At 43.9% G+C, this 25,453-nt stretch overlaps 1 protein-coding gene across 2 annotated transcripts in view; it reads left to right on the forward strand.

Annotated features, from left to right (window-relative positions):
* LOC139263049 (slit homolog 3 protein-like) overlaps window positions 1–25,453 on the forward strand; it is a 625,025-nt gene that overhangs the window by 489,276 nt on the left and 110,296 nt on the right. For both annotated transcript variants that reach the window (XM_070878558.1, XM_070878557.1), the window contains 4 exons: window positions 199–273; window positions 18,971–19,114; window positions 22,035–22,178; window positions 24,129–24,292. In XM_070878558.1, the coding sequence (XP_070734659.1) occupies window positions 199–273; window positions 18,971–19,114; window positions 22,035–22,178; window positions 24,129–24,292 (527 nt within the window). The remainder of the gene's footprint in view (window positions 1–198; window positions 274–18,970; window positions 19,115–22,034; window positions 22,179–24,128; window positions 24,293–25,453) is intronic.

The raw sequence follows: 25,453 nt of genomic DNA on the forward strand, positions 1-25,453 counted from the left end.
GTTTCTATCTTCCCCAGGATTGACTGTGCAAGGTCAAACACCTACAGATTGTTCCCCTTCGTCCATTATACACTGTTGTTTGATTTATAGGTCTGTTTCTAAGTTGCGTCTCTCCCTATTGGCGTTTGCTTCACAATTCGCTGGTGCATCACCAAGTGTTAAACCCCCTTTAATTGTCACTTTTTGTTTGTGGTTCAGGCGGTTGAATGACAATGAACTGACCATCCTGGAGGCAACAGGCATCTTCAAGAAGCTGCCCAACCTGCGGAAAATGTGAGTTTATTAGACATACCCCCTCGGCATCTGTCGCAAGTTTTGCAACAGCAAAACATGAGAGGATGGTGTTGAAGTAATGTTGTAAATGACAATGAAGGGTAGCTCAGGATTCACCTTTGAATAATGCATGGTAATTACCTGATAGAGAAATTCTTAATCTGGTGCAATGATGAGCAGCATTGGAAGAAAAAAGTGGTAATTTGGCCCATCAAACCCTGCTTACTGTGCACCCTAACAATTTGGATTTCTCATTCAGAGAGAACAATTGTCAAAAGTAGCAAAGCATATTGTGGTTTGTGCCTGGGATTTGTGTTTAGTCTCTTTGATTATTCCCACCTCCCAATCTCCTGCCTGTGGCGAAGTGGTCACCCAGCACTCTTTGGTGGTATCTTTTGGTCTTTGAAAATGATTCTCCACTGTGCCATCTCGATTTTACACATCACCACTCACGTTTGAGCATTATACATTTCTGTTTATACAAAAGCTTTCTGGACAAAGAGGTGATTAGAGGTACACTGCATAATGAATAGACAAGTGAGAGCACTCATAAAAACCTTTTCCTGTTCCCAAAACCTTGCTATGTTCCCAATGATGCTGTTATGGTCTTGGGTTCTTCTGAACTGTCTATTAAGAGTTCCTGTAGGGACCATGTTCCCCTACAATCTGGAAGCTGTAATATTCTGATACTCCATCTGTGCAGGGATGCGTATCTGAGAGGCTCTCAATTACCCAATTGCAGTAATCTGTTCACTATAATTAACATAAACTCATGCTGTGCTACCTACTCCTGTTTAAAGTCGCAGATATTACCATACAGAACAGTAGTTTAAAGAATAAAGGAATTATGGGGGTTAATTTCCATGGGGTTTTCCCCTGCTCATTCATCATAACTTTAGCAGAAGAACCATGGAAACCACACGGAACCCCCACATAAAATATCCCAATAAATCCCATATAAATTATCCCATTAAATCTCATATAAATTATCCCAATAAATCTCATATAAATTATTCCCATAAATCTTGCACAGATTATTCCCATATATTTATTTATAAATAAAGTGACGAGATGCATAACAATTGCCATATATTATATGCGTATAAATAAAATATGGGAAAGTCAGTAATGGGTCAGTTACCCTTGTAAGACTGGCTTCCAACTGAATTCAAGCGTCCATCAAATAAATAAAAACATCATTTTTTAACAGTACAGGAAGTTCAATCTCTTTTCATCCTCGGCAGGCCTGGCTTCTCAGATCAAACCACATTTGAAAAATTCCCGTGTTGTTTCAAACTCCCTGCTTTTGATCCCTTATGTGCCAAAGCCGACAGTTCTATTAACTTGTTTTATATAGAGGCTCCCAAAGAAACGCAACAATATATATATATATATATATACACATACAATTAACTATATTAAACAGATGTTAAAAATGTAATGAATATCTATGCCATCTGGATTTGAATCTTTTGCAAATCATATCCAATATGCAAATCTTCACAATAAAAGAAACCAATTAGATTAGCTCAAAGGAAGAATGCTGATTAAATCAAGGCACTAATTTCCTTTTAAGTTAAAAGACACAATCTGATCTTTATGTAAATAAACCAAGTAATTCATTTTGTGCTACATCCAAAGTGACCCAGGATCTCATTTGCTAAGCGTCTGCAGAATGACGTGACTAGTAACTCAATAATGTCATTTGTCAATGATTCTTTCTGAGCTAAACAGACCTGACAATGTCACAGGAGAGTCAATGTCCCTCCTTCCCCACTTCCCTGCTGTGCCTTGACACAAGTCAGATGGAAAGCACCCAAAGTGTACTCTGCCTGACATAACATGAAGCTGCATGGTTATCTGGCCTCAGGTCAATGTTACCCAAGCTCAATCCAGCTCTTTGGTAGGGCCCTGAACCCAGAATTTGGGCCCAGAAATCCAAATGCTTTATGGACCTGAGAGGGCCGCTGGCTGCGTGGTCTTCAGGCTTTGTCCAAAAGCAGCTGCTATTTAGCCTGCAACACTAAGTATCCATCGGATTCCTGCCCCTGCTGAAGGGTGCCAGGTGCAAGGGCACCTGCCAGCTCCTCCAGGCACTCTCCAAATGGGCACTCGCCCAGTGAACCTGGAGGAAAATGAGTCTGGAGGCTCCATTGCAGCCCTCTCACCTCATTTCCATGGCTCCCTGATTCTTGCACCTACTAGCACTACATCCTCCTCAGGAGCAATTCCAAAAAATCCCCGAGAAACCAAAATGACCGAAGACCTAGAACAACAGTTTTCTGCCCACTTATCCCAAGTTGTGCCTAAAAATGGGCTAAAGAAGATCTGTCTCAGTTTACTGCAGTTCCATGGAGTAGTGGGACACAGATTGAACTCCTCTTCCCCACTAAGTTCTCAATGTACGTTCTATCACATTGGCTAGCAGGGGAGGCATCAAGGCCAAACAATCTTTTATAAGTAGAAACAGAAAAATCAGAAGGATATTCCCACCCTGGTTGTTCTCATGGTCCTTATTGTTATTGGCGTCACATCAACATTGGTGGAGCAAAGTGATTCGGTTCTTAGTCCTCTTTATTTAAGAGCTGAACTTGTCCTGAGAGGGTAACATTATCTCTTGAGGCAGAATCTGGAATGTCTGACTGTCTGCTAAAGGGGAAAGAGACCGTGGGGCCGAAATTCAGGGTCTCAAAGAGACCCGTTCATGCCCATTTGCGGCGGCCATTCCTAAAAATCAAATGGCTGCCGCTTTGGGGTCAACAGGTCGAACCCGACCTAAATTCAGGTCGGGGATTTTTTGACCTGGACCCCATCACGTCCGAGTGGTTGCACTACCAATGAAAACAATAAAAAAGCATTAAAAATACTTACCCATTGATTTTCACCTGAATCCCTCGATCCCCCTCTGCACGGTGCCCCTGGCAGGTTTTTCTGCCTGTGCGGCTACCATTAAAGGGGAGGGCCCACTGCCACGGTTGCAATGGAAATTTTTTTGCTTACCGGCTTGCCGATCGGCCGGCAAATTACTGCCCCTGGGTTCGGCCTGGCACTCTCTCTTGGGTGCCAGGCTGCTGACCCGGCCGAAACCCTCTCTGGTGGCCCAGTGGCCAAAGTTAAAAAAAGATAGATTCTCTCCCCTTTAACGGAGGGGAGAGAGCGTGGTGACGCACACACACGGTGACGTCACCACGACGCCACCGCTAATTGACAACGGCAGAGGCCCTGACTGACCCATTTTCAGCCAGTCAGCATGGCTTTGAATCTAAGGCCTGACCCATTATGATCATTTCCTGTAGGGCTTTGAAAACATTTAAAAATCCTGAAAATGGATTGACCAGGAGGTCCAGTGGTAAGTACCACTTCAAAATTCAGGTGCTTTCTGGTGCACCTGAATTTCGACCCCTTAAATGTAAATCAAGCAGACTTGTTGCCCTAAGTACCAATGGCTGAGTGGATTAAGGCACCATCCAGTGTGTTACGGAACCAAGCAGATCAGAATATTGAAGGTCAATTCCCAGTCCTGCCCCTCATTGTTATCCAGTGAATCCTGCTGGGAATTATACATGTGTTGGGCGAGGGCAGAATTAGCTTAGTTGAATCAACTCCCTTGACTCCCATACTCCCTCGACTTGTACCAATGACCAATTGGTGGTGAGGTGGAGAGCAGTTTGGCACCTGCGAAAGTATACCTCAGCAAAAGTGAGATTCCCTCAGGAGAGATGGGGAGGGAAAAAAGCAAAGTGCTTGCTGTCCAATGATAATACTGCACCACTGACCACACTCGATCAGTTCCGTTGGGCAGGCCACATTGTCCATACGCCCAACACGAGACTCCCATGGCACCGTGGCTGGCTCTGCTGCACAGGAGGGCAGGAAAAAGAGTGGGAGAGCGATAGTGATAGGGGATTCAATGGTGAGGGGAATAGATAGGCGTTTCTGCGGCCGCAACCGAGACTCCAGGATGGTATGTTGCCTCCCTGGTGCAAGGGTCAAGGATGTCTCGGAGCGGGTGCAGGACATTTTGAAAAGGGAGGGAGAACAGCCAGTTGTCGTGGTGCACATTGGTACCAACGACATAGGTAAAAAAAGGGATGAGGTCCTACGAAACGAATTTAAGGAGCTAGGAGCTAAATTAAAAAGTAGGACCTCAAAAGTAGTAATCTCGGGATTGCTACCAGTGCCACGTGCTAGTCAGAGTAGGAATCGCAGAATAGCGCAGATGAATACGTGGCTTGAGCAGTGGTGCAGCAGGGAGGGATTCAAATTCCTGGGGCATTGGAATCGGTTCTGGGGGAGGTGGGACCAGTACAAACCGGACGGTCTGCACCTGGGCAGGACCGGAACCAATGTCCTTGGGGGAGTGTTTGCTAGTGCTGTTGGGGAGGAGTTAAACTAATATGGCAGGGGGATGGGAACCAATGCAGGGAGGCAGAGGGAGACAAAAAGGAAGCAAAAGCAAAAGACAGAAAGGAGATGAGGAAAAGTGGAGGGCAGAGAAACCCAAGGCAAAGAACAAAAAGGGCCACAGTACAGCAAAATTCTAAAAGGACAAAGAGTGTTAAAAAAACAAGCCTGAAGGCTTTGTGTCTTAATGCAAGGAGTATCCGCAATAAGATGGATGAATTAACTGTGCAAATAGATGTTAACAAATATGATGTGATTGGGATTATGGAGACGTGGCTCCAGGATGATCAGGACTGGGAACTCAACATCCAGGGGTATTCAACATTCAGGAAGGATAGAATAAAAGGAAAAGGAGGTGGGGTAACATTGCTGGTTAAAGAGGAGATTAATGCAATAGTTAGGAAAGACATTAGCTTGGATGATGTGGAATCTATATGGGTAGAGCTGCAGAACACCAAAGGGCAAAAAACGTTAGTGGGAGTTGTGTACAGGCCTCCAAACAGTAGTAGTGATGTTGGGGAGGGCATCAAACAGGAAATTAGGGGTGCATGCAATAAAGGTGCAGCAGTTATAATGGGTGACTTTAATATGCACATAGATTGGGCTAGCCAAACTGGAAGCAATACGGTGGAGGAGGATTTCCTGGAGTGCATAAGGGATGGTTTTCTAGACCAATATGTCGAGGAACCAACAAGGGGGGAGGCCATCTTAGACTGGGTGTTGTGTAATGAGAGAGGATTAATTAGCAATCTCATTGTGCGAGGCCCCTTGGGGAAGAGTGACCATAATATGGTGGAATTCTGCATTAGGATGGAGAATGAAACAGTTAATTCAGAGACCATGGTCCAGAACTTAAAGAAGGGTAACTTTGAAGGTATGAGGCGTGAATTGGCTAGGATAAATTGGCGAATGATACTTAAGGGGTTGACTGTGGATGGGCAATGGCAGACATTTAGAGACCGCATGGATGAACTACAACAATTGTACATTCCTGTCTGGTGTAAAAATAAAAAAGGGAAGGTGGCTCAACCGTGGCTATCTCGGGAAATCAGGGATAGTATTAAAGCCAAGGAAGTGGCATACAAATTGGCCAGAAATAGCAGCGAACCCGGGGACTGGGAGAAATGTAGAACTCAGCAAAGGAGGACAAAGGGTTTGATTAGGGCAGGGAAAATGGAGTACGAGAAGAAGCTTGCAGGGAACATTAAGGCGGATTGCAAAAGTTTCTATAGGTATGTAAAGAGAAAAAGGTTAGTAAAGACAAACGTAGGGGGTCCCCTGCAGTCAGAATCAGGGGAAGTCATAACGGGGAACAAAGAAATGGCAGACCAATTGAACAAGTACTTTGGTTCGGTATTCACTAAGGAGGACACAAACAACCTTCCGGATATAAAAGGGGTCAGAGGGTCTAGTAAGGAGGAGGAACTGAGGGAAATCTTTATTAGTCGGGAAATTGTGTTGGGGAAATTGATGGGATTGAAGGCTGATAAACCCCCAGGGCCTGATGGACTGCATCCCAGAGTACTTAAGGAGGTGGCCTTGGAAATAGCGGATGCATTGACAGTCATTTTCCAACATTCCATTGATTCTGGATCAGTTCCTATCGAGTGGAGGGTAGCCAATGTAACCCCACTTTTTAAAAAAGGAGGGAGAGAGAAAACAGGGAATTATAGACCGGTCAGCCTGACCTCAGTAGTGGGTAAAATGATGGAATCAATTATTAAGGATGTCATAGCAGCGCATTTGGAAAATGGTGACATGATAGGTCCAAGTCAGCATGGATTTGCGAAGGGGAAATCATGCTTGACAAATCTTCTGGAATTTTTTGAGGATGTTTCCAGTAAAGTGGACAAAGGAGAACCAGTTGATGTGGTATATTTGGACTTTCAGAAGGGTTTCGACAAGGTCCCACACAAGAGATTAATGTGCAAAGTTAAAGCACATGGGATTGGAGGTAGTGTGCTGACGTGGATTAAGAACTGGTTGTCAGACAGGAAGCAAAGAGTAGGAGTAAATGGGTACTTTTCAGAATGGCAGGCAGTGACTAGTGGGGTGCCGCAAGGTTCTGTGCTGGGGCCCCAGCTGTTTACATTGTACATTAATGATTTAGACGAGGGAATTAAATGTAGTATCTCCAAATTTGCGGATGACACTAAGTTGGGTGGCAGTGTGAGCTGCGAGGAGGATGCTATGAGGCTGCAGAGTGACTTGGATAGTTTAGGTGAGTGGGCAAATGCATGGCAGATGAAGTATAATGTGGATAAATGTGAGGTTATCCACTTTGGTGGTAAAAACAGAGAGACAGACTATTATCTGAATGGTGACAGATTAGGAAAAGGGGAGGTGCAACGAGACCTGGCTGTCATGGTACATCAGTCATTGAAGGTTGGCATGCAGGTACAACAGGCGGTTAAGAAAGCAAATGGCATGTTGGCCTTCATAGCGAGGGGATTTAAGTACAGGGGCAGGGAGGTGTTGCTACAGTTGTACAGAGCCTTGGTGAGGCCACACCTGGAGTATTGTGTACAGTTTTGGTCTCCTAACTTGAGGAAGGACATTCTTGCTATTGAGGGAGTGCAGCGAAGATTCACCAGACTGATTCCCGGGATGGTGGGACTGACCTATCAAGAAAGACTGGATCAACTGGGTTTGTATTCACTGGAGTTCAAAAGAATGAGAGGGGACCTCATAGAAACGTTTAAAATTCTGACGGGTTTAGACAGGTTAGATGGAGGAAGAATGTTCCCAATGTTGGGGAAGTCCAGAACCAGGGGTCACAGTCTAAGGATAAGGGGTAAGCCATTTAGGACCGAGATGAGGAGAAACGTCTTCACCCAGAGAGTGGTGAACCTGTGGAATTCTCTACCACAGAAAGTTGTTGAGGCCAATTCACTAAATATATTCAAAAGGGAGTTAGATGAAGTCCTTACTACTCGGGGGATCAAGGGGTATGGCAAGAAAGCAGGAAGGGGGTACTGAAGTTTCATGTTCAGCCATGAACTCGTTGAATGGCGGTGCAGGCTAGAAGGGCTGAATGGCCTGCTCCTGCACCTATTTTCTATGTTTCTATGTTTCTGTGTTTCTAAGCTAGCGCTCTATTCAGAACACTTACACAGCAAGCGAGCCCTATGTGGGCAGAGGAAAAATTTCAAGGACACCCTCAAAGCCTCCTTTGTGCAACATCCCCACTGGCACCTGCAAATCCCTAGTACAAGACCGGCCAAAGTGGAGGAAGAGCATATTAACATAGAAACATAGAAAATAGGTGCAAGAGTAGGCCATTTGGCCCTTCGAGCCTGCACCACCATTCAATAAGATCATGGCTGATCATTCACCTCAGTAACCCTTTCCTGCTTTCGCTCCCTTGATCCCTTTAGCAGTAAGGGCCATATCCAACTCCCTCTTGAATATATTTAACAAACTGGCATCAACAACTCTCTGCGGAAGAGAATCCCACAGGTTAACAATTCTCTGAGTGAAGAAGTTTCTCATCATCTCGGTCCTAAGTGACTTACCCCTTATCCTTAGACTGTGACCTCTGGTTCTGGACTCCCCCAACATTGGGAACATTCTTCCTGCATCTAACCTGCCCAGTCCCGTCAGAATTTAATATGTTTCTATGAGATCCCCTCTCATTCTTCTAAACTCCAGTGAATACAGGCCCAGTCGCTCCAATCTTTCCTCAATGTCAGACCTGCCATCCCGGGAATCAGTCTGGTGAACCTTGGCTGCACACCCTCAATAGCAAGAACATCCTTCCACAGATTAGGAAACCAAAACGGAACACAATATTCCAGGTGAGGCCTCACCAAGGCCCTGTGCAGCTGCAGCAAGATCACCCTGCTCCTATACTCAAATCCCCTAGCTATGAAGGCCAACATGCCATTTGCCGCCTTCACTGCCTGCTGCACCTGCATGCCAACTTTCAATGACTGATGAACTAAGACACCCAGGTCTCATTGCACCTCCCCTTTTCCTAATCTGCCGCCATTCAGATAATATTCTGCCTTCATGTTTTTGCCACCAAAGTGGATAACCTCACAGTTATCCACATTATACTACATCTGCCATGCATTTGCCCACACACCTAACCTGTCCAAGTCATCTTAGCATCCTCCTCACAGCTCACACCACCACCCAGCTTAGTGTCATCTGCAAACTTGGAGATATTACTCTCAATTCCTTCATCTAAATCATTGATATATATTGTAAATAGCTGGGGTCCCAGCACTGAGCCCTGCGGCAGCCCACTAGTTACTGCCTGCCATTCTGAAAAGGATCCATTTATCCCGACTCTCTGCTTCCTATCTGCCAACCAGTTCTCTATCCAATACATTACCCCCTATATCATGTGCTTCAATTTTGCACACCAATCTCTTGTGTGGGACCTTGTCAAAAGCCATTTGAAAGTCCAACTACACTACTTCCACTGGCTCTCCCTTGTCCACTCTACTAGTTCCATCCTGAAAAAATTCTGGAAGATTTGTCAAGCATGATTTCCCTTTCATAAATCCATGCTGACTTGGACCGATCCTGTCACTGCTTTCCAAATGTGCTGCTATTTCATCTTTAATAATTGATTCCAACATTTTCCCCACAACTGATGTCAGGCTAACCAATCTATAATTCCCCATTTTCTCTCTTCCTCCTTTTTTAAAAAGTGGTGTTACATTAGCTACCCTCCAGTCCATAGAAACTGATCCAGAGTCAATAGACTGTTGGAAAATGATCACCAATGCATCCACTTTTTCTAGGGCCACTTCCGGGAGGACGCTGAGCTCCTCGAGTCTCGTCGCCGAGACCATGTAGAAATCAAGCGCAGACAGTGGAAGGAGCGTGCGGCAAACCAGACTCCCCACCCACCCTTTCCTTCGGTGACTGTCTGTCTCACCTGTGACAGAGACTGTAATTCCCATATTGGACTGTTCAGTCACCTGAAAACTCACTTTAGAGTGGGAGCAAGTCTTCCTCGATTTCGAGGGATGGCCTATAATGATGATGATGAATGCTGTACTCATGGCAGGGTCCAACCAAAGGGGGTAATTTTCTCATCATGGGCAGTCCCTTAAAATTGAGGAAAACTTGCTTCCACTCTAAAAGTGAGTTCTCATGTAATCTACTATGCCTGTGCTGACATCGAGGAACCTCACACATCGGCAGCACAGATCGGAAACTTGCGGGCAGTACACCCACCATTTAATGAACATGTCACTGACGGGCGAGGTTCCCTGCTGCCACCACACACTTGAAAAATAAGCCCAGGTGTTTGTTTCTTCTCCTGTTGGAGGAGGAAGGTAAGGAACTAATCAACTGTGTTTTAGTCAGACTGCATAATCCAATAGCAGAAGCACTTTGAACAGCTTTAGATGGACACTCCTCAGAGGCGCTGACTTCTCCAACACAAATAGCCAATGCCTTGCGCATGTAGCACTCTGGATCAATGGACCTTTAACCCCAAAGTGGATCTGACCAGGTAAACAGCCTTGATACTGCGTGCACCCACCAATTAATCAACAGCGTTTCATGTTGCAACACCTCTGTTTGCTTTAAAATGGTTGCCAGGATTCTGAGGAAATTAGAAAATCTCTGTAGCCTACAGCAGCAAGAGAAAAAGAGTCGAGGATGATTCATCCGAGGCCATTCTCTCAGTGAGTGGTAACCGAATGACATTGATGAATGTTTGGTGCACAGGAGAGAGCCACAAATTAAAGAACTCAGGAAATTAATCTTCGGGGCTTACTGAGGGCAGAACATGGTTGACTAAATAATAGATCACCACATGACAGCGCCAAATAAATGGGTTGCTTCATTTATATACTTTGTAAGATTTAGCTCTTTTCTCCATTCATACCTGGCCAAGGCGAGGTATTCTGCAAATAACAAACTTGATCCGGATGGTAGCAAGCAGTGAGAGCAACTCCACGGGTTTCCTTCTCCTCTTCCCCTGGGAATATCAAGTGCTGGGAATCAATGAGATGGGCCAGGATTTATTTTGTGTGGATCCGAATGAGCAATGTGAACAACAGACAGAAGATTTAATGCAGTCAACCCGACTTCTAACACTTTTTCATATCGCATAATATTATGGCAGCTGTAGCAATGCTGCTGCTCCCACTTCTTTGCTTCATTAATTTTATTTCAATCTGTTTCTTATCCTGCTTTTTCCTCAACTATCCTGGCACGGTTTGGTTCTTAGCTCGCTTGTCCTTGCTCCCCTGGCTCGACCTGGTTATTACCTCAGCTTCTCCCTGTTGTCCTTGCACAGTTTCTTTTTTATCCCACCTTCTCCCCAGTGTCCCAGCTTGATTTCCTGTTCACCTTTGCTTCTCTGCGTTACCCCCGATACGTCCCTGCATTACAGCCAAACATTCAATGAATACCGATTAAAAATCAACAGTGTTAGCACTAGGGTTGATGTCGGTGGAAAATGAGGCGAGGTTCACCGTGTCTTTCCAGTACTTAATTACTCTGTTGCCTGATCAATTTTTCCAAGTGCAATTTGTAAAGTTTGGTTGATTCTGTCAGAAGAGAGAAGGAGGAAGTTCTGCTCTCTGACCAACTTCAGAACCTGCACCTGGAAAAATTACCAGGCAATCAAAAAGCAGCCATCGAGGGAGCTTATTAGATTTATTTGGAGGGAGGAGGAAAAGACCTCATGTCCAAACCAAATCAGAGCCAAGATTCTGATTTGACTGTTCACTTGCAACACTGCAATTTTCAATTTTTGGCGAGTAGGATTTTAGTGTTGGGCTAAATGCTTGCTGCGAGCAGTCAGTACAGTCCCCACTACTTACACAGTCCACACTTATCATGGGCAGTCGCCTATATCGGCCAAATACGCTAGCCATTGGCCAGTACCATTGGAGTTAAAGTCGCCTGTTAAACGCGGCGACTATTTGGGGCAGACTTTGTCACAAAATCTTTTAACAGATTTTCCTGCTTCAATAACCATAGGTTTGTGTCTCGGCCATTTCCTGTCTTTTGGTAGTTGCTCCAGAGTTTGTTTTTCTTCTTATCATGCTTTCTTTGTTGCCGTGCCATTTAGGCACCCTCCTACTGGGTTGGATAATAGGTCAGCGCTTCAGTCCCGCAAAGTCGTACAGCTGTCCCCGACGACTCGTTTTACCGTCCGGCGCCTATATCGGTCAAATTGCATTAACACCAACGCGCCCGTTATACCTGGTGGAGACTGTATCTTGAAGTACTACTAAGGTTTCAGGATTTAGTCAGTCACTAAGAGCGTGCACACAATGCAGGTTAGAAGGGGGAGGGGGGAGCTGGGGAAGTATAGGCCCAGAATGTACTTGTGGGGCCCGGAGGTTTAAGATCTACCTTTTCGGGCGTCTGCCTCTTCTCCAACAGATTTTACTGAGCGGGTTGTCTGCGATGGGCACCCCATTCATAGCACCATTAAAATGCCGCTATGGGACCCTGATTACCATATGCTAATGAGGCTTCCATGTGAGTCAAGTGGGCGCCTCAGCTGCTGGTTTAAACCTGCTGCGGGGCAAGAATGGAGCGGCAAATAGAACCGTTTGATTGGAACTCCCATTCTGCCTGGTTTTCACTGGGCGGATGGAATTAAAATAGACCCTCAAATGTATGAATACTTTATCATTCAAGGATTTTTGGATGCATCAGTTGCAGCCTAAATGTTGTACCCAATTTTTTTTTTATCCCAAGGGGCAATAGATTGCTCACAATATAGTTAGTCCAGATTTTACAGTATTTATACTGGAGATATTTCACACTAATGAATAGAGTTATTGTGATATATTCACAGAGCACAAGCACACACGCTTCCTACATGGCAGGCAGCTCTCTCGGAAACCTCTGGAATCTGCCTGGTTTTGTTTATTCTTAACTCTGCAGTTGCAGTACACAATACGTCCACATCCGAAGTGTGGAGCTACAAACATTATAAGCTTACAGACATTACACTTCTCCCTCCTTAATGAAGAAGTTATTATAACAAACATCATACAAAACTTTCATGTTTATACATAACACAGAATATAAACTTTTTTTTTTCCATATTTACAAATTTAACTTTACCACTTGTTTTCTGTTTCGAAGAGGATACCTTTGCTCTCGAACAGAACCTTCCAAACATGGTGTCGAATCTAAACTCATTCGAGGCTCATCCTGAGGAATGTTTTCCTCCACGGAATTTCCTTGATTTACATTTGAACTCTCTAACTTCAGGCTCTTTGGTTCCCTGACTCGGACTCGGACTCAGACTTTCATTTTGATTCTCTACTGGATTTGTTTCCAGTACATTGGATTTAGGATTTGCTACTGGTGTATCAAAGCTATCTGATGAGTTAAAAATAATTGAATCATTCCCACCTTCAACTCCTTCCATGTCTGCAGGTAAAATATGATCAATATGAACAAACCTAACCTGTCCATTATCAAACATCTTTACCAAATATGTGCGAGGACCACATATCTTCACCATTCTTCCTGGTAACCACTTTAACCACTTATGGTGATGGTTCTTTACTCTCACCTTCTGGTTTAATTTCACACTTCTCTCTTTTACTCTACCACTATCATGATTCTCTTTCTGTCTTAATTGTGTCTCTTCTACGAACTGTGCCAAATTTGGTTTTAACAACGAGAATCTGGTTCGTGGCTGTCGTTTGAGAAACAACGCTGCTGGTGTTCTACCAGTAGTAGTGTGAGGAGTATTTTGATATTATGATCAAAAAATTTGCCAATTTATGATCCAATGACAACAGTCGTTTCTTTGGATTTGGATCTAACATTTGTTTTATGAGGGCATGTTTTACAATTTGTACAGTGCGCTCTGCTGCACCATTCGAAGTAGGTTGGTATGGTGGAACCTTGGTATGTTTCACACCATTTGTGCTCGTGAATTGTGCAAATTCTTCTGAACTAAATTGTGGTCCATTATCTGAAACAATCTGTTCAGGGAGGCCAAATGAAGAAAATAATTTTCGTAAAATGTCCAATGTTTTACTTGTTGTTATTTTCCACATTGGAAACCCCTCAACCCACTTCGAATGGCTATCAATCACAATGAACAATTGTTGTCCTTCTAACTCAGCAAAATCAATATGTAGCCTTCACCACACCCTGGGAGGCCATTTCCATGACTATAATGGCACTGGTGGTGGTTGCTTGCTTACCGATTGACATGTCGTACACTGACTCACAATGTACTCTATATCTTTATCAAGACCTGGCCAACATAAATAACTGCGAGCTAAACTCTTGGTCAAGCACATTCCTAGGTACTGGTCATGGAGGTCTCCGAATAATTTGGACCTGAATTTATTTGGTATAACCACTCTTGCACCCCACATGATACAACGTTTATCGCCTGATAATTCATTCCTACAAATGAAGAATGGATGTGTATCTTTGTCTGTTACCTGGTTTGGCCATCCATTTGCAATATACTCATACACCTTTGACATCATTGGATCGTTTGGTTGCTCTTTCAATCTCTTCAGCTGTGACTGGCAGTTCATCAATGTATGAAAAATAAAACACTTCTTCCCTATCGGGTGTAACTTGTGATGGGGAAGGCAATCTAGACATTGCATCAGCATTACTGTGATCAGCTGATCAGCTATATTCAATATCATATTTATATGCTGACAAAATCAAAGCCCATCTCTGCATTCGGGCTGCAGCTAATGTTGGATCTGGGGACTTTGGATGGAGGATTGCTGTTAGGGGCTTATGGTCCGCAACAATGGTAAACTTACGACCATACAAGTATTTGTGAAACTTCTTGACCCCAAAAATTTATGCCAAAGCTTCCCTTTCAATTTGCTCATAATTAATCTTACTGGCACTGAGAGTGCATGAAGCAAAAGCAATTGGTCTCTCCTCCCCACTGCATGATACATGAGAGATCACTGCCCCAACTCCATATGGAGAGGCATCACATGCTAGCTTAATCTTCTTAGATATGTCATAGTGAACTAACATGGTGCTCTCTACCAATTTGCTTTTACACTCCTTGAATGCTGTATCGCATTCTTTTGACCACTTCCAATGGACCTGTTTTTTCAATAGTTCATTCAGTGGATGTAATACTGTAGCCAAATTTGGTAGGAGCTTCCCATAATAGTTCAAAAGACCCAAGAATGAACGAAGTTCAGTGACATTCCTGGGAGTGGGTGCATTTCTAATTGCATGTAATTTTTCCATGGTTGGATGTAAACCATCTTTGTCTACTCTCTACCCTAAGTACTCCACTGTTTTTAAATAACTCACACTTATGAGCAGACACTCGTACTCTGTGCTTCTCTAGCCGTTTGAGGACTTCATTCAATATGTTATTATGAATTTGCCTATTTGGTGTTGAAATGAGTATGTCATCCAAACAACATACTACCCCTTCGATACCTTGCAAAATCTGGTTCATCACCCCTTGGAATATGGCAGGGGCGGAAGACACTCCAAACGGTAGCCTATTAAATTGATATAGGCCTAGATGAGTATTTATAGTCAAACATGACTTGGACTCCTCATCTAGATCAAGCTGTAAGTAGGCATTCGTAAGATCCAGTTTTGAAATGATCTGACCATCTGTCAGTGTTGTGAACAAATCTTCTACATTCGGCAATTTATTGGGGATATTACCCTCTAGAACCTGGTTTACGGTTACTTTATAATCACCACACAATCTTACCTTACCATCGGACTTAGGTACAACAACAATGGGTATAGCCCAATTACATCGATCTATCTTACAAATAATGTTCTCAGTCTCTAGTCTTTTGAGTTCTTGCTCAACTTTCTCCTTGAATGCATATGGTACGGAACGTGGCTTGTCGTAAACCGATCTAGCGTCCTTCTGTACCCTGACACTCGCCTTGAAGCCTTGGATCAGACTGCCAGTTTCGCAGAACACCTTCGGATACTTCTTGATAACCTCATCCGTTGATGAAAATCTCGCTTCCACACAGAAAATCTTACTCCAATCCAGCTTCAGTGAGCTCAACCAATTTCTTCCTGGTAAGGCAGACTTATCTCCCTTCATTACTATTAGAGGCAAGTTCTGAAATTGATCTTTATATTTCACCGGTACGGTGATACAACCTACCACAGGAATTTTCTCTCCCGACTAGCCTCGCAGCTCTATCTTGGATTTCTCCAGTTGGAAATCACACAATTTGTCGAGGTACAGTGACTCCAGTACTACACTCACGGATGCACCCGTGTCAATTTCCATTGGTATCTTGAATACCGCAACATCTATGTGGATTTTGGTGCTATCCGAATCGCTGTCCATTAACCTCGTGCTCCTGATGACATGTAACTCTAACATCTCCTCATCCTGTTGTTGTTCTTCCGTGCTATGTAGTCACTTTGGATTTCTAATCATAGCTTTGAACGCTGGACTCATATCTTTCCCCTTCAGTCGGCATGCCTTTGCAAGATGCCCAGTCTTTCTGCAGAAGAAACACTCTGCCTTCATGTATGGACAACTTTGAGCAATGTGTTGTCCCAGGCACCTGTAGCACGACTTCGACGCTCTGTTAGAATTTCCAGTTTATGAGACTTTGGGCCCCCACCGTCTTTTACTTTGAACCTGCAGGTAATTTACCTCGGCTGACTGATGACCGTAATTATTATTTAATTCTCAGGAATAATGTTCGGCCATGCCCGTCGACCTCGCTGTCTGACAAGCAATCTCAAAAGTCAAATCATCCGTCATCAATAACTTCCTTCTGATCGCATCATTTTTCACCCCACAAACAAAACGATCCCGTAATGCTCGGTTTTGAAAGTTTCCAAATTTACAGTACATCGATAGCTTTTTTAATGCTACGATGTAATCACTGATATAGTCATCAGCCTTTTGATTCCGAATCCCAAAACGATAACTTTCAGCAATTTCTAACTGTTTGGGGTTATAGTGCTGCTCCAGCTTCATTAAAATTTCTTTAAGCATTGTGTCCTTTGGCTCGTCAGGCACAAGCAAATTTACAAGGGTTTCGTACAATGCCGGACCCGCCTCCGATAAGAAGATCGCTTTCTTATGTTCCAACACAGCCCGGTTCTGGACTGCATTGTCTGGAACTTCGATTATGTTATTTGCAGTGAAAAACATTTCTAGTAGATCCACATATGCTTTAAAACGTTTCCGGTCATGTCTATATTCCCCCAAATGTCCGATTACACCTGTCATTTTAATTTCTAGCTGTTCACACCGTGTGCTGTATTTTACTTCGGATTTTGTAGCTTTTTTCCAAAGACAGAAACTTCCAAAGTCTTCTGTCGGCTGGCTGAATCCTTCCCCAACAAAATTTAACCTTTAAATCATCCGACAAATCCCATCCTCGTCGCCAAATGTGATATATTCACAGAGCACAAGCACACACAGCTTCCTACATGGCAGGCAGCTCTCTCAGAAGCCTCCGGAATCTGCCTGGTTCTGCTTATTATTAACTCTGCAGTTGCAGTACACAATACGTCCACATCCAAAGTATGGCGCTACAAACATTACAAGCTTACAGACATTACAGTTATGTTAAGGCAAATAGATTCCCCTCCCTTTTACATAAGCTCCATAAGCTTTGCTCAACATCAGAAATCACAATGGCACAGTGGGCAAAGGCCCTGTCCAGTGTGATATTGAGCCAATCGGATCCACAGTTTGATCTCTGGTGAGCTAGCTGACCACAAGCAGGCTAACAGTTGAGATGTTCTAGTTGTGCTCGGGTCCCTTGCATTCGGGAGCATTCCTGCTCCAGATCCTTCTCTCGTGATCCCTGTTGAAAAGACGCTTATGTGAAATGTATCCGGCTTGGCTGTAGTGCCTTCCATGGGCAAATAGCTGGAAGACTGGACATTGAGATGAGATGCCTCTGCCCATTAGAACTGCCCCCAGTATGAGTCAGGAGAAGTTAGGAGATATTTGGGGATGAACCCACTCTCTGTTATTGCTGAGACACTGCATGCATTGTTTATGTCTCGATCATCATTAAATTATTCATAGTAACACAGTAACACTCCTCGTAGTAGCAAGATTTCAGAATTGAGAGGTACGGAGAGACGTCACTCAGCCTTGTTTTGTAAATTTAAATGGATTTTCCTATTACTGAAATTCAATTTGGAAAGCCTATGGGTTCCTGGTTCTATAATAACAGGCATCTCGTTTCAAAGCCTGCTTTCTAATCCAATCTTAACTCATCTGATCTGTTGATAAATTCCCTAATGCAATAATAGCTAAACATTATGCGTGCTCCTGCTGAGCTGTGTACCAACACATTTCCTCCTGCCTCTCTCAGTAATGTCCTTATTACTCACTTCTGGCATTTGTACCTTTCATATTAACCTATTGAGTGATGAATCTGCGTATTTATCTATGTGTGACTATGTGTGTCTCTCCGTATGTCAGTGTGGGTGTATCTTTGTGTGTCAGTGTAGGTATAATTTTGTGTGTCAGTTTGGGTATATCCCCATGTTTCAGTGTGTGTGTATGCACGCATGTGTGTGTATATTTGTGTCTATGTGAGTATGTATATCCCTATATCTATGTGAGTGTGTATACCCATGTGTCTGTGTGTATGTGCGTGTGTGTGGAGTCACGAGGCTGAGAAATGGAGCATCTTTGTCTCTAAGTACTCTCAGTTCCAACATAGCAGGGGTTAGATGGAGTTCAAGGCTCCCTTTATATTGCCCCAGTAACATGCTTGAAGAGCACTCCCTACTTGCACCAATGTGACGTTTCCATTTCCTACGCCATCTATCCTTGCAAATGTTCCGAGGTGGATTGCCCAATTAGTGCTGAATTATGGGCAGATTTGTGCTCTGGACTTACTTCCTCTGGGATCTGTATTAAGAGACTGCCCAAACTCATTTCACCACGGACCCTTAATAGCCATCTGAGAGAGAAGACTTCATTCCATCTGCGTGGAATGGATTGGAAGCCAGACTGCAGACCTAATAGAACAGAGCACACCAACACTGCTAAATCTCAGTGCCACCCATCTCATTAGTAAAATAGATTAAAATTCTAATTAAAAAGGAGGACTGTATTTTGATTTAAAAAAATGTATTTTAACAATGTGGAAAATGCGGAAATGGTTTGTGCATTTTTCATCAATTCCTTGTTTGCTGCCGTTCCCATGAAACACTTTAATTTTCCAACTTAGTGCAAGGCTAATTATAAAAACATTTTATGTTGGATGACTAAATCAAAAATGCTTTTGGATAGGGGAAAAGGAATATAAATGACACATTACTTCTTATGCATCATCAATTGTTTTTTTAAAAATTAATATTCCTTGCTATTACTCATTAGAAACCTGAGCAACAACAAGATCCGAGATATCCGGGAGGGAGTGTTCGAAGGGGCTTCAGGAGTCTTGGAATTGCTGCTGACTGGAAACGAGCTGGAAACGGTCCACAGCCGAATGTTCGCTGGTCTCTCTGGGCTCAAGACATTGTAAGTACAGAGCTTGGTATCACAACATCTGTCCAAGCAAATCTGTTTCATTTACCAATTGCATTCCTTTATCCAGTTAATCTGTTTTCTGAGTTTACGCTGTTTCTCAAACTGCTTACTTTTGATTTTCAGTGAACATTCAATTAAAATATACCAATGGATCTTGGGTGGCGTTACTCACAAAATGTGGCCACATATGGGAATAGAGTTTCTGCTCTATCTCGCCTGTCTTGGATGTCTTCCTGTTGCTGGTTCTCTTCTCTCTCTCCAGTTCCCTCTCTCTCTTTCTATGGTTTCTGTGCCCCCTTCTTTCTCTGACCTGGGGCCCGAAATTGATGGCCTTACTGCCGACTGCCGCCGACATTCCTCTTGAAGTTGCGCCCAGCGCCACTTTCCATTTGGTGTGGAGCGGGCGAGAGGGGAGAACCGCCGGGAACCGCCTGCTGATGTCAGCGGACGGCCAGGTGACACAAGTGACCTCCCACCCGCTGAGATGCGGGTGGGAATCGCTGGGAGTCGGCACCAGAACGAGGAAGGACTTCTGGCTAGAGGCTGCTCTGTCCCCGACGGTGAGTATGAAGAACTGAAAAAAAAAGTTAGTAAACATTTTTAACAGTTTTTCTTTTCAGCAACTTACCTGGATGGGATCCCCTGAAGGTGCTCCGATGGCTTTTTTTGATGATTTTCCTTTTCAGGTCTTCGACCCTCCATGGGCCCGACTCCATCCTCAGCGGCACTTGGGCGGTAAGCGCCTTTGCCGCCGAGATTGGGAGTCCCTCCAGCTGCCGTCCAGATTGGCAGTGTAAGTCCCTCTGTTGCCACCCGCCACTCTTTCAAGAACCTTTTTGACGAAACCCCCGCCCCCCAAAGTACCGTCAGGTATCTCGCTGGTCATCGGCGGTCCTTTGGGCGGCACTTGGGTGGGTGGGGGCCTTCACCAATTTCGGCCCCTAATCTCTCTCGCACTCTCTCTCACTCTTCTAATCTTATGCCTTCTGTCCCTCTCGGCATTCAGGCTGAAGTCTCTGGGGAGAGGCCTGAGCCAAGTCGAGGGTTGGCCGTCATTTCCATAATCCTGGCGATTTGCGAGCAGGCAATTGTCCGATTGAGGAGAGAGGATGGGAATTCCAGCAGCTCCACCGCGGAGCCGAGGCAGGAATCTTCTCCTCGGGAGTGGGAGCTGAGAGGTAGGGTGGTTCCGGCCAGAAAATTGTTGTAGTGCCAAAAGGAGCACTTGCGTTTCTTCTGGCACCAGAAAAAAAAACTTATCTGATTTCAGAGCAACCTGTAGCGTTCCCTTCAAGGACCACTACAGGTTGGGCCTCTCAACTCCTGGTACCAATGGGCAGAGAGCGTGCTTGGCACATGCTTGTCCCATGTAGGATCCCAATTGCCACATTGGAATGAGGGTCTTGCCTGAAACAGAGGCCCCCAGGAAAATGATGGCGTTGGGGAATGAAGCGAAAATGTGGTGATAAATAAAGCACAACAGGTTTCAGACCGCTGCTGCTCCATTCCTGTCCAGCAGAGCGACTTAAAATTGCACCCCTCTCCCCATTGTCTTCTCCCCAATAATTTCCCGCAGTCCCCAAGGTCTTCCTACCCCTTCCCCTTTCACCATTCACCCTTTGTATTCTCCTCTCCCCTTCTCTGCTCTGTTGCCTCACCTCCCCCATCCTCTGTGTCCCACATCCCATTTCCTCCCACCTAACCTACCATCCCTCCTGCTTCACCCACCCACCCACCCCCTCGCTCCCATCGTCTCCTCTACCCCTTCCAATGCGTACTGCCCACTCAATCCCTTCTTCTCCCCAAACTCTTCCCCTTCCCATGACCCCTTCAGCCCCCTGTCGCCTCCAATCCCTCAACTCCCTTTCCCCTTTCCTTCCCATCAGCCTGACATCAACACCTACTTCCCAACATTATAACGCAAGCACTTTAAAAAAAAACAAATAGCTGGTTTTCCACCTTCGTGCTGTGCTATTATTGGTCCACTTTACTACTCCAGTAACATAACCACTACGCTACCATACCACATGTAATGCAACTAGGACTATTTGATTGCATGGAGGGTAAATAACAACAGGGATTGGTTAGGTCACATGTGCTTGTTTCTGTGTTGTAACTTCAATCAATCTATTTGATTCAATTGAAATTTGGATTGACTATTTTTAAACCCTTTATATTGCGGGACGGGGGGAGTTAGGGAGAGAGTTGAAAGAGTTGTTTTTAATAAACTATGTAAGGTATTTTCCTCTTGTCTCTTTCCTTGTCTTCTCACATCATGCGCTGCCCATCTCCTGGAGAGTATGGAGGTCGATATGCTCCTGTGCCTTTGCCAGTGCCACTACAAAGTCATCTCCTGGGAGGAGCTCGACAATGGTCCAGGGAGGACTGTTTCCCCTCGAGCAAATCTCTGTGTGAAAGAGCCTCAGCTTGACCTCAATGTCTTCTCATGTGAACAGGACTGAAACTGGAAGAGCAGCATTGGGGGATTGCAGTGCGTGGGGCACATTCAACAGGTTGCACTTGTGTACGAATTAGAAAAGTATCATTGAAAAAGTGGATCATGATATTTGGAGCATTTATTGTAAAAGCTTTTGTAATATAGAGCTCTCCCTATTGGACTACTACTCCATCTAGTGCACTACTGTGGTAATACAACTACTGATGTAACTAATAAAAAGGTCACGTCACATGATGATAGTTGGCACCATCTTGTAGCGTGTGTTTGTTAGTGATGTTGTAAAGAATATATCACAGCTTTGACCAGATTGATGATGCAATATCCTCAGCAACTCTGTGAGGTCTAATTGTTCATTTATATTGTGTTTCAAATCTTTGAAATCTGAAATGAAGTTGATGTGACTATTGCTGGCTGAGGTGTTTCCTTTTTTCTCTTTATTAATGTGTGTTGCAGGATGCTGCGGAATAACCTGATCAGCTGTGTCAATAATGACACCTTTACTGGCCTTAGTTCAGTTCGGCTGCTGTCGCTGTATGATAACCAGGTCACCACCATCACTCCCGGAGCATTCAACACCCTCCATTCTCTCTCTACTATGTAAGATCTGCCTTCATCTCAGCATTGTATTAATGATTTTCATCCATTGGCTCAAATCTTGGATCAGTTTGACCATTCTCAACAAGTTACATCACTTCCTGTTCAGTTCAGGCATCCCAAATCCATCTCCACCAGATCACTTCCTCTGCAGGTTGTCACTTCCATCCATTTGTACACAGGTTATTTAACTTAGACTGTGAACTACAGGGCATAAGTACAGAATTAGCAGTCCCTAAATGAGACTAGACCTTAGAATCAAGTTTTCTATTTTCAAAGTTTGATAGGGTGAATATAGAGAAGATTTTTCCACTTGTGGAGGAGTCCAGGCCATAAATATAAGATAGTCACCAATAAATCCAATAGGGAATTCAGGAGAAATTTATTTACCCAAAGAACGGTAAATTTGTGGAGCTCACTACCACAAGGAGTACCTGTAGTTGAGGCGATTAGCATAGATGCACTTAAGGGAAAGCTAGATAAGTACACGAGGGAGAAAATAATTGAAGGCTATGCTGATCGAGTTAGATGAAGAGGGGTGGGAGGAGGCTCATGTGGAGCATATATGCTGGCATAGATTAGTTGGGCCAAATGGCCTGTTTCTGTGGTGCAAATTTGATGTATTTCTATGTAATATGTAAAGTAGTAGGTCTGTAGAGTTGGGTCTGAGCACAAGCAATTATATGCTATGTTGATTAACTCGCTCCTCAAAAAACAGGATAAATGTCTAAGAACGAGGTTTTAAGTTGTAAGGTTAGACACAGAAGATGAAATACTCTTTTAAGTAAAATGCTTCAAGTGCTGCTGAGGCCTGAGGTTAGAAAGTTGTAAGTGTGCATTGTATGGTTGGATTAATATCCTGGTATCTGGTTGGTTACTCTCAGACCGCAAAGATTTTCTCTGTGCAATAGGCAAAGAAAAATAATCAACACATACTGGGCTGAATTTTCACCATCATTCTGCATCCTTTTTTTGGCCTATGCTGTTTGTTATGGAGCAGACTAAAATCTGCAAGTTTTGCCAAAGTTTCTGCACCATTCTAAAGTAGGTACGTTGATTTTATTTTATGTCATTGGGGGCGGAACTTGCTAGATGTGCCACTTCCAGGCGTTTAAGCAAGTTTGGCCAAATACGATTTTTTTCCAAAATGGCGCATTGCAGTCTTCTGAAAAACTTTCCCTACACTTAGGAAATCAGCGCAGAGAAGAGAAAATCGGCAGCGAGAAGACGCCATTGTTTCAGCAAAGCTGAAGACACAGTGGCGGGGGGGCGGGGGGGGGGGCGGGTGGGGTCCTTTCGACCCAGGATAAGTGTGGGCCGGTGGATAGTGAAGGGGGGGTCTTTCGGCCCAGGATTACAATGGTACCGGCACTGTAGAGGTGAAAAAAATCTATAAATGCTAAAAAGGAATAAAGGAATTTCATATTGTTTCACATATTGAGATTTAAGTTTGTTGTCCCAAGTCTCACTTTACAAAGGGGAAATGCTTTATTTGTGCCTCAGCCCTTCAGCGCATCCCTCATTACCCTGGCAACCCCAGTTTTTCGACACAGACCTTAAGCTCCACCCACAGAGTTTAAGGACAATCTGCGCTGCTCCAAAATGAAAGGTTATGCCGGAGAAACTTGGAACTTTTTTTTGCCACAGTTGGGCCATTAAAAAATCAGACGTACCTCTACAACTGCGCCAAAATAAGTCCATGTGGAATTTTGGGCCCTTATAAAGAACATTAACAATTTTTCTACTTCAAGTGTGCAAAAGGACTAGATCAAAGCCCGGAACAGTATTAAGAAGTTACTGAAACTTTTAGTTAAATCAAGTGTTTTTGTAGAGTCATTGCCCAGTTTTATATGGAAGGCGGCTTGACAGAGTGAAACGTTTATCATTGACAAATATAATCTGTAATTTTTGAAATGGTATTTTTTTAGTTATTATTTTCTCAAACTTCCATAGAAATCTTCTGGCCAATCCTTTCAACTGTAACTGTCACCTGGCCTGGTTGGGAAGGTGGCTGAGGAAGAGAAGGGTCGTCAGTGGAAACCCGCGCTGTCAGAAACCGTTCTTCCTGAAGGAGATCCCAATTCAGGACGTGGCTGTTCAGGATTTCACCTGTGACGGTAAGGACAGCTGGATTTAATTCTGAAAATTCACAAGACTGCGGAGAAAAAGTGGTGGAAAATCATCAAAATTTGAGTTTGTGTTTACAACCCACGCATAATAAATAGATGGAAAATCTAGCACTCACGAAGTCTGAAGCCTAGTTTCTCCGCCTCCCTGTTGAGTTTCAATCCCTTTCTGAAGGAAAGTTTCAGTTCCTGCAGAGTTTTTTGTCTCAATTCCTTTCTGATTATAGTAGCTCAGGCTTGGCTGCAGATCCAAAGGTGCCAGGAACCTCTTCAGTACCCTTCCAACACGGACAACAATAGGCTGGTTCAAAAGGTGGGCACCTACAAGATAATTGGCAAAGTATTAGACTGGATTGGTGTGTGGCTGGAGGATGAACAGCAATAAGTGATGGGTGAGTGGGGAGGTGCCAAAGTTGAAACCGGTTGTTGTTGGAGTCCCAGAAGGGTCAGTGATGGGGCTGCTGCTGTTTACTATTTTGATAAATGACTTGGAGGACTGAATATTGTCCAGCATGCCATAAACTCCAGTTGAAGCTTAACTACTGATTTATTGGCCCTGAAGTTGTGGGCGGATGCCTCCGACCACGAATGTACCTGGTGGTTCCGGAGGAATGAACACTTGCGCTCCGAGGCCTAGCTGTGCAGCCCAGCGCAGAGGCCCACATATTTCAGGAGCGTATGGGCTTCCTGGGATCACATGGGCCGGACCAACCAATGAAAACGGCACATCCCCATTCACAGTGATGGTGAGTTCTGTTCGTTCGGAGATCACTATTTCTATGAAGGGGGATATCCCCAAAAACATATAAGCATTTTAAATAAATAAGAAAAACACTTCACATATTTAAACTTAATTGAAGTTGAATTTAATTAAATGTTTTAGACAAAAATAAAATTTTAGAATTTTGAAAAATGGTTTAATAGGATTAAAAATAAAGTTGCCTTAATGGACAGGGTTTTTAATATAAAAGTTATTGTTAACATTTTGTTTATCTATCTTTTAAAACTCTTACTTTTATGCCTGCTTTTACCAGGCATGAGAGTTTTAAGGACATTCGCTGGGCATGAGTTGGGCAAATAGCCCAACTCTCCGCCCGCGAAGGCCCTTCTCCCGAGGATGCATTGGAACTGTCAAAGAAATTTTGACAGTTC

Source organism: Pristiophorus japonicus, chromosome 4 (genome assembly GCF_044704955.1).
Source record: "Pristiophorus japonicus isolate sPriJap1 chromosome 4, sPriJap1.hap1, whole genome shotgun sequence".
Classification (NCBI taxonomy): domain Eukaryota; kingdom Metazoa; phylum Chordata; class Chondrichthyes; family Pristiophoridae; genus Pristiophorus; species Pristiophorus japonicus.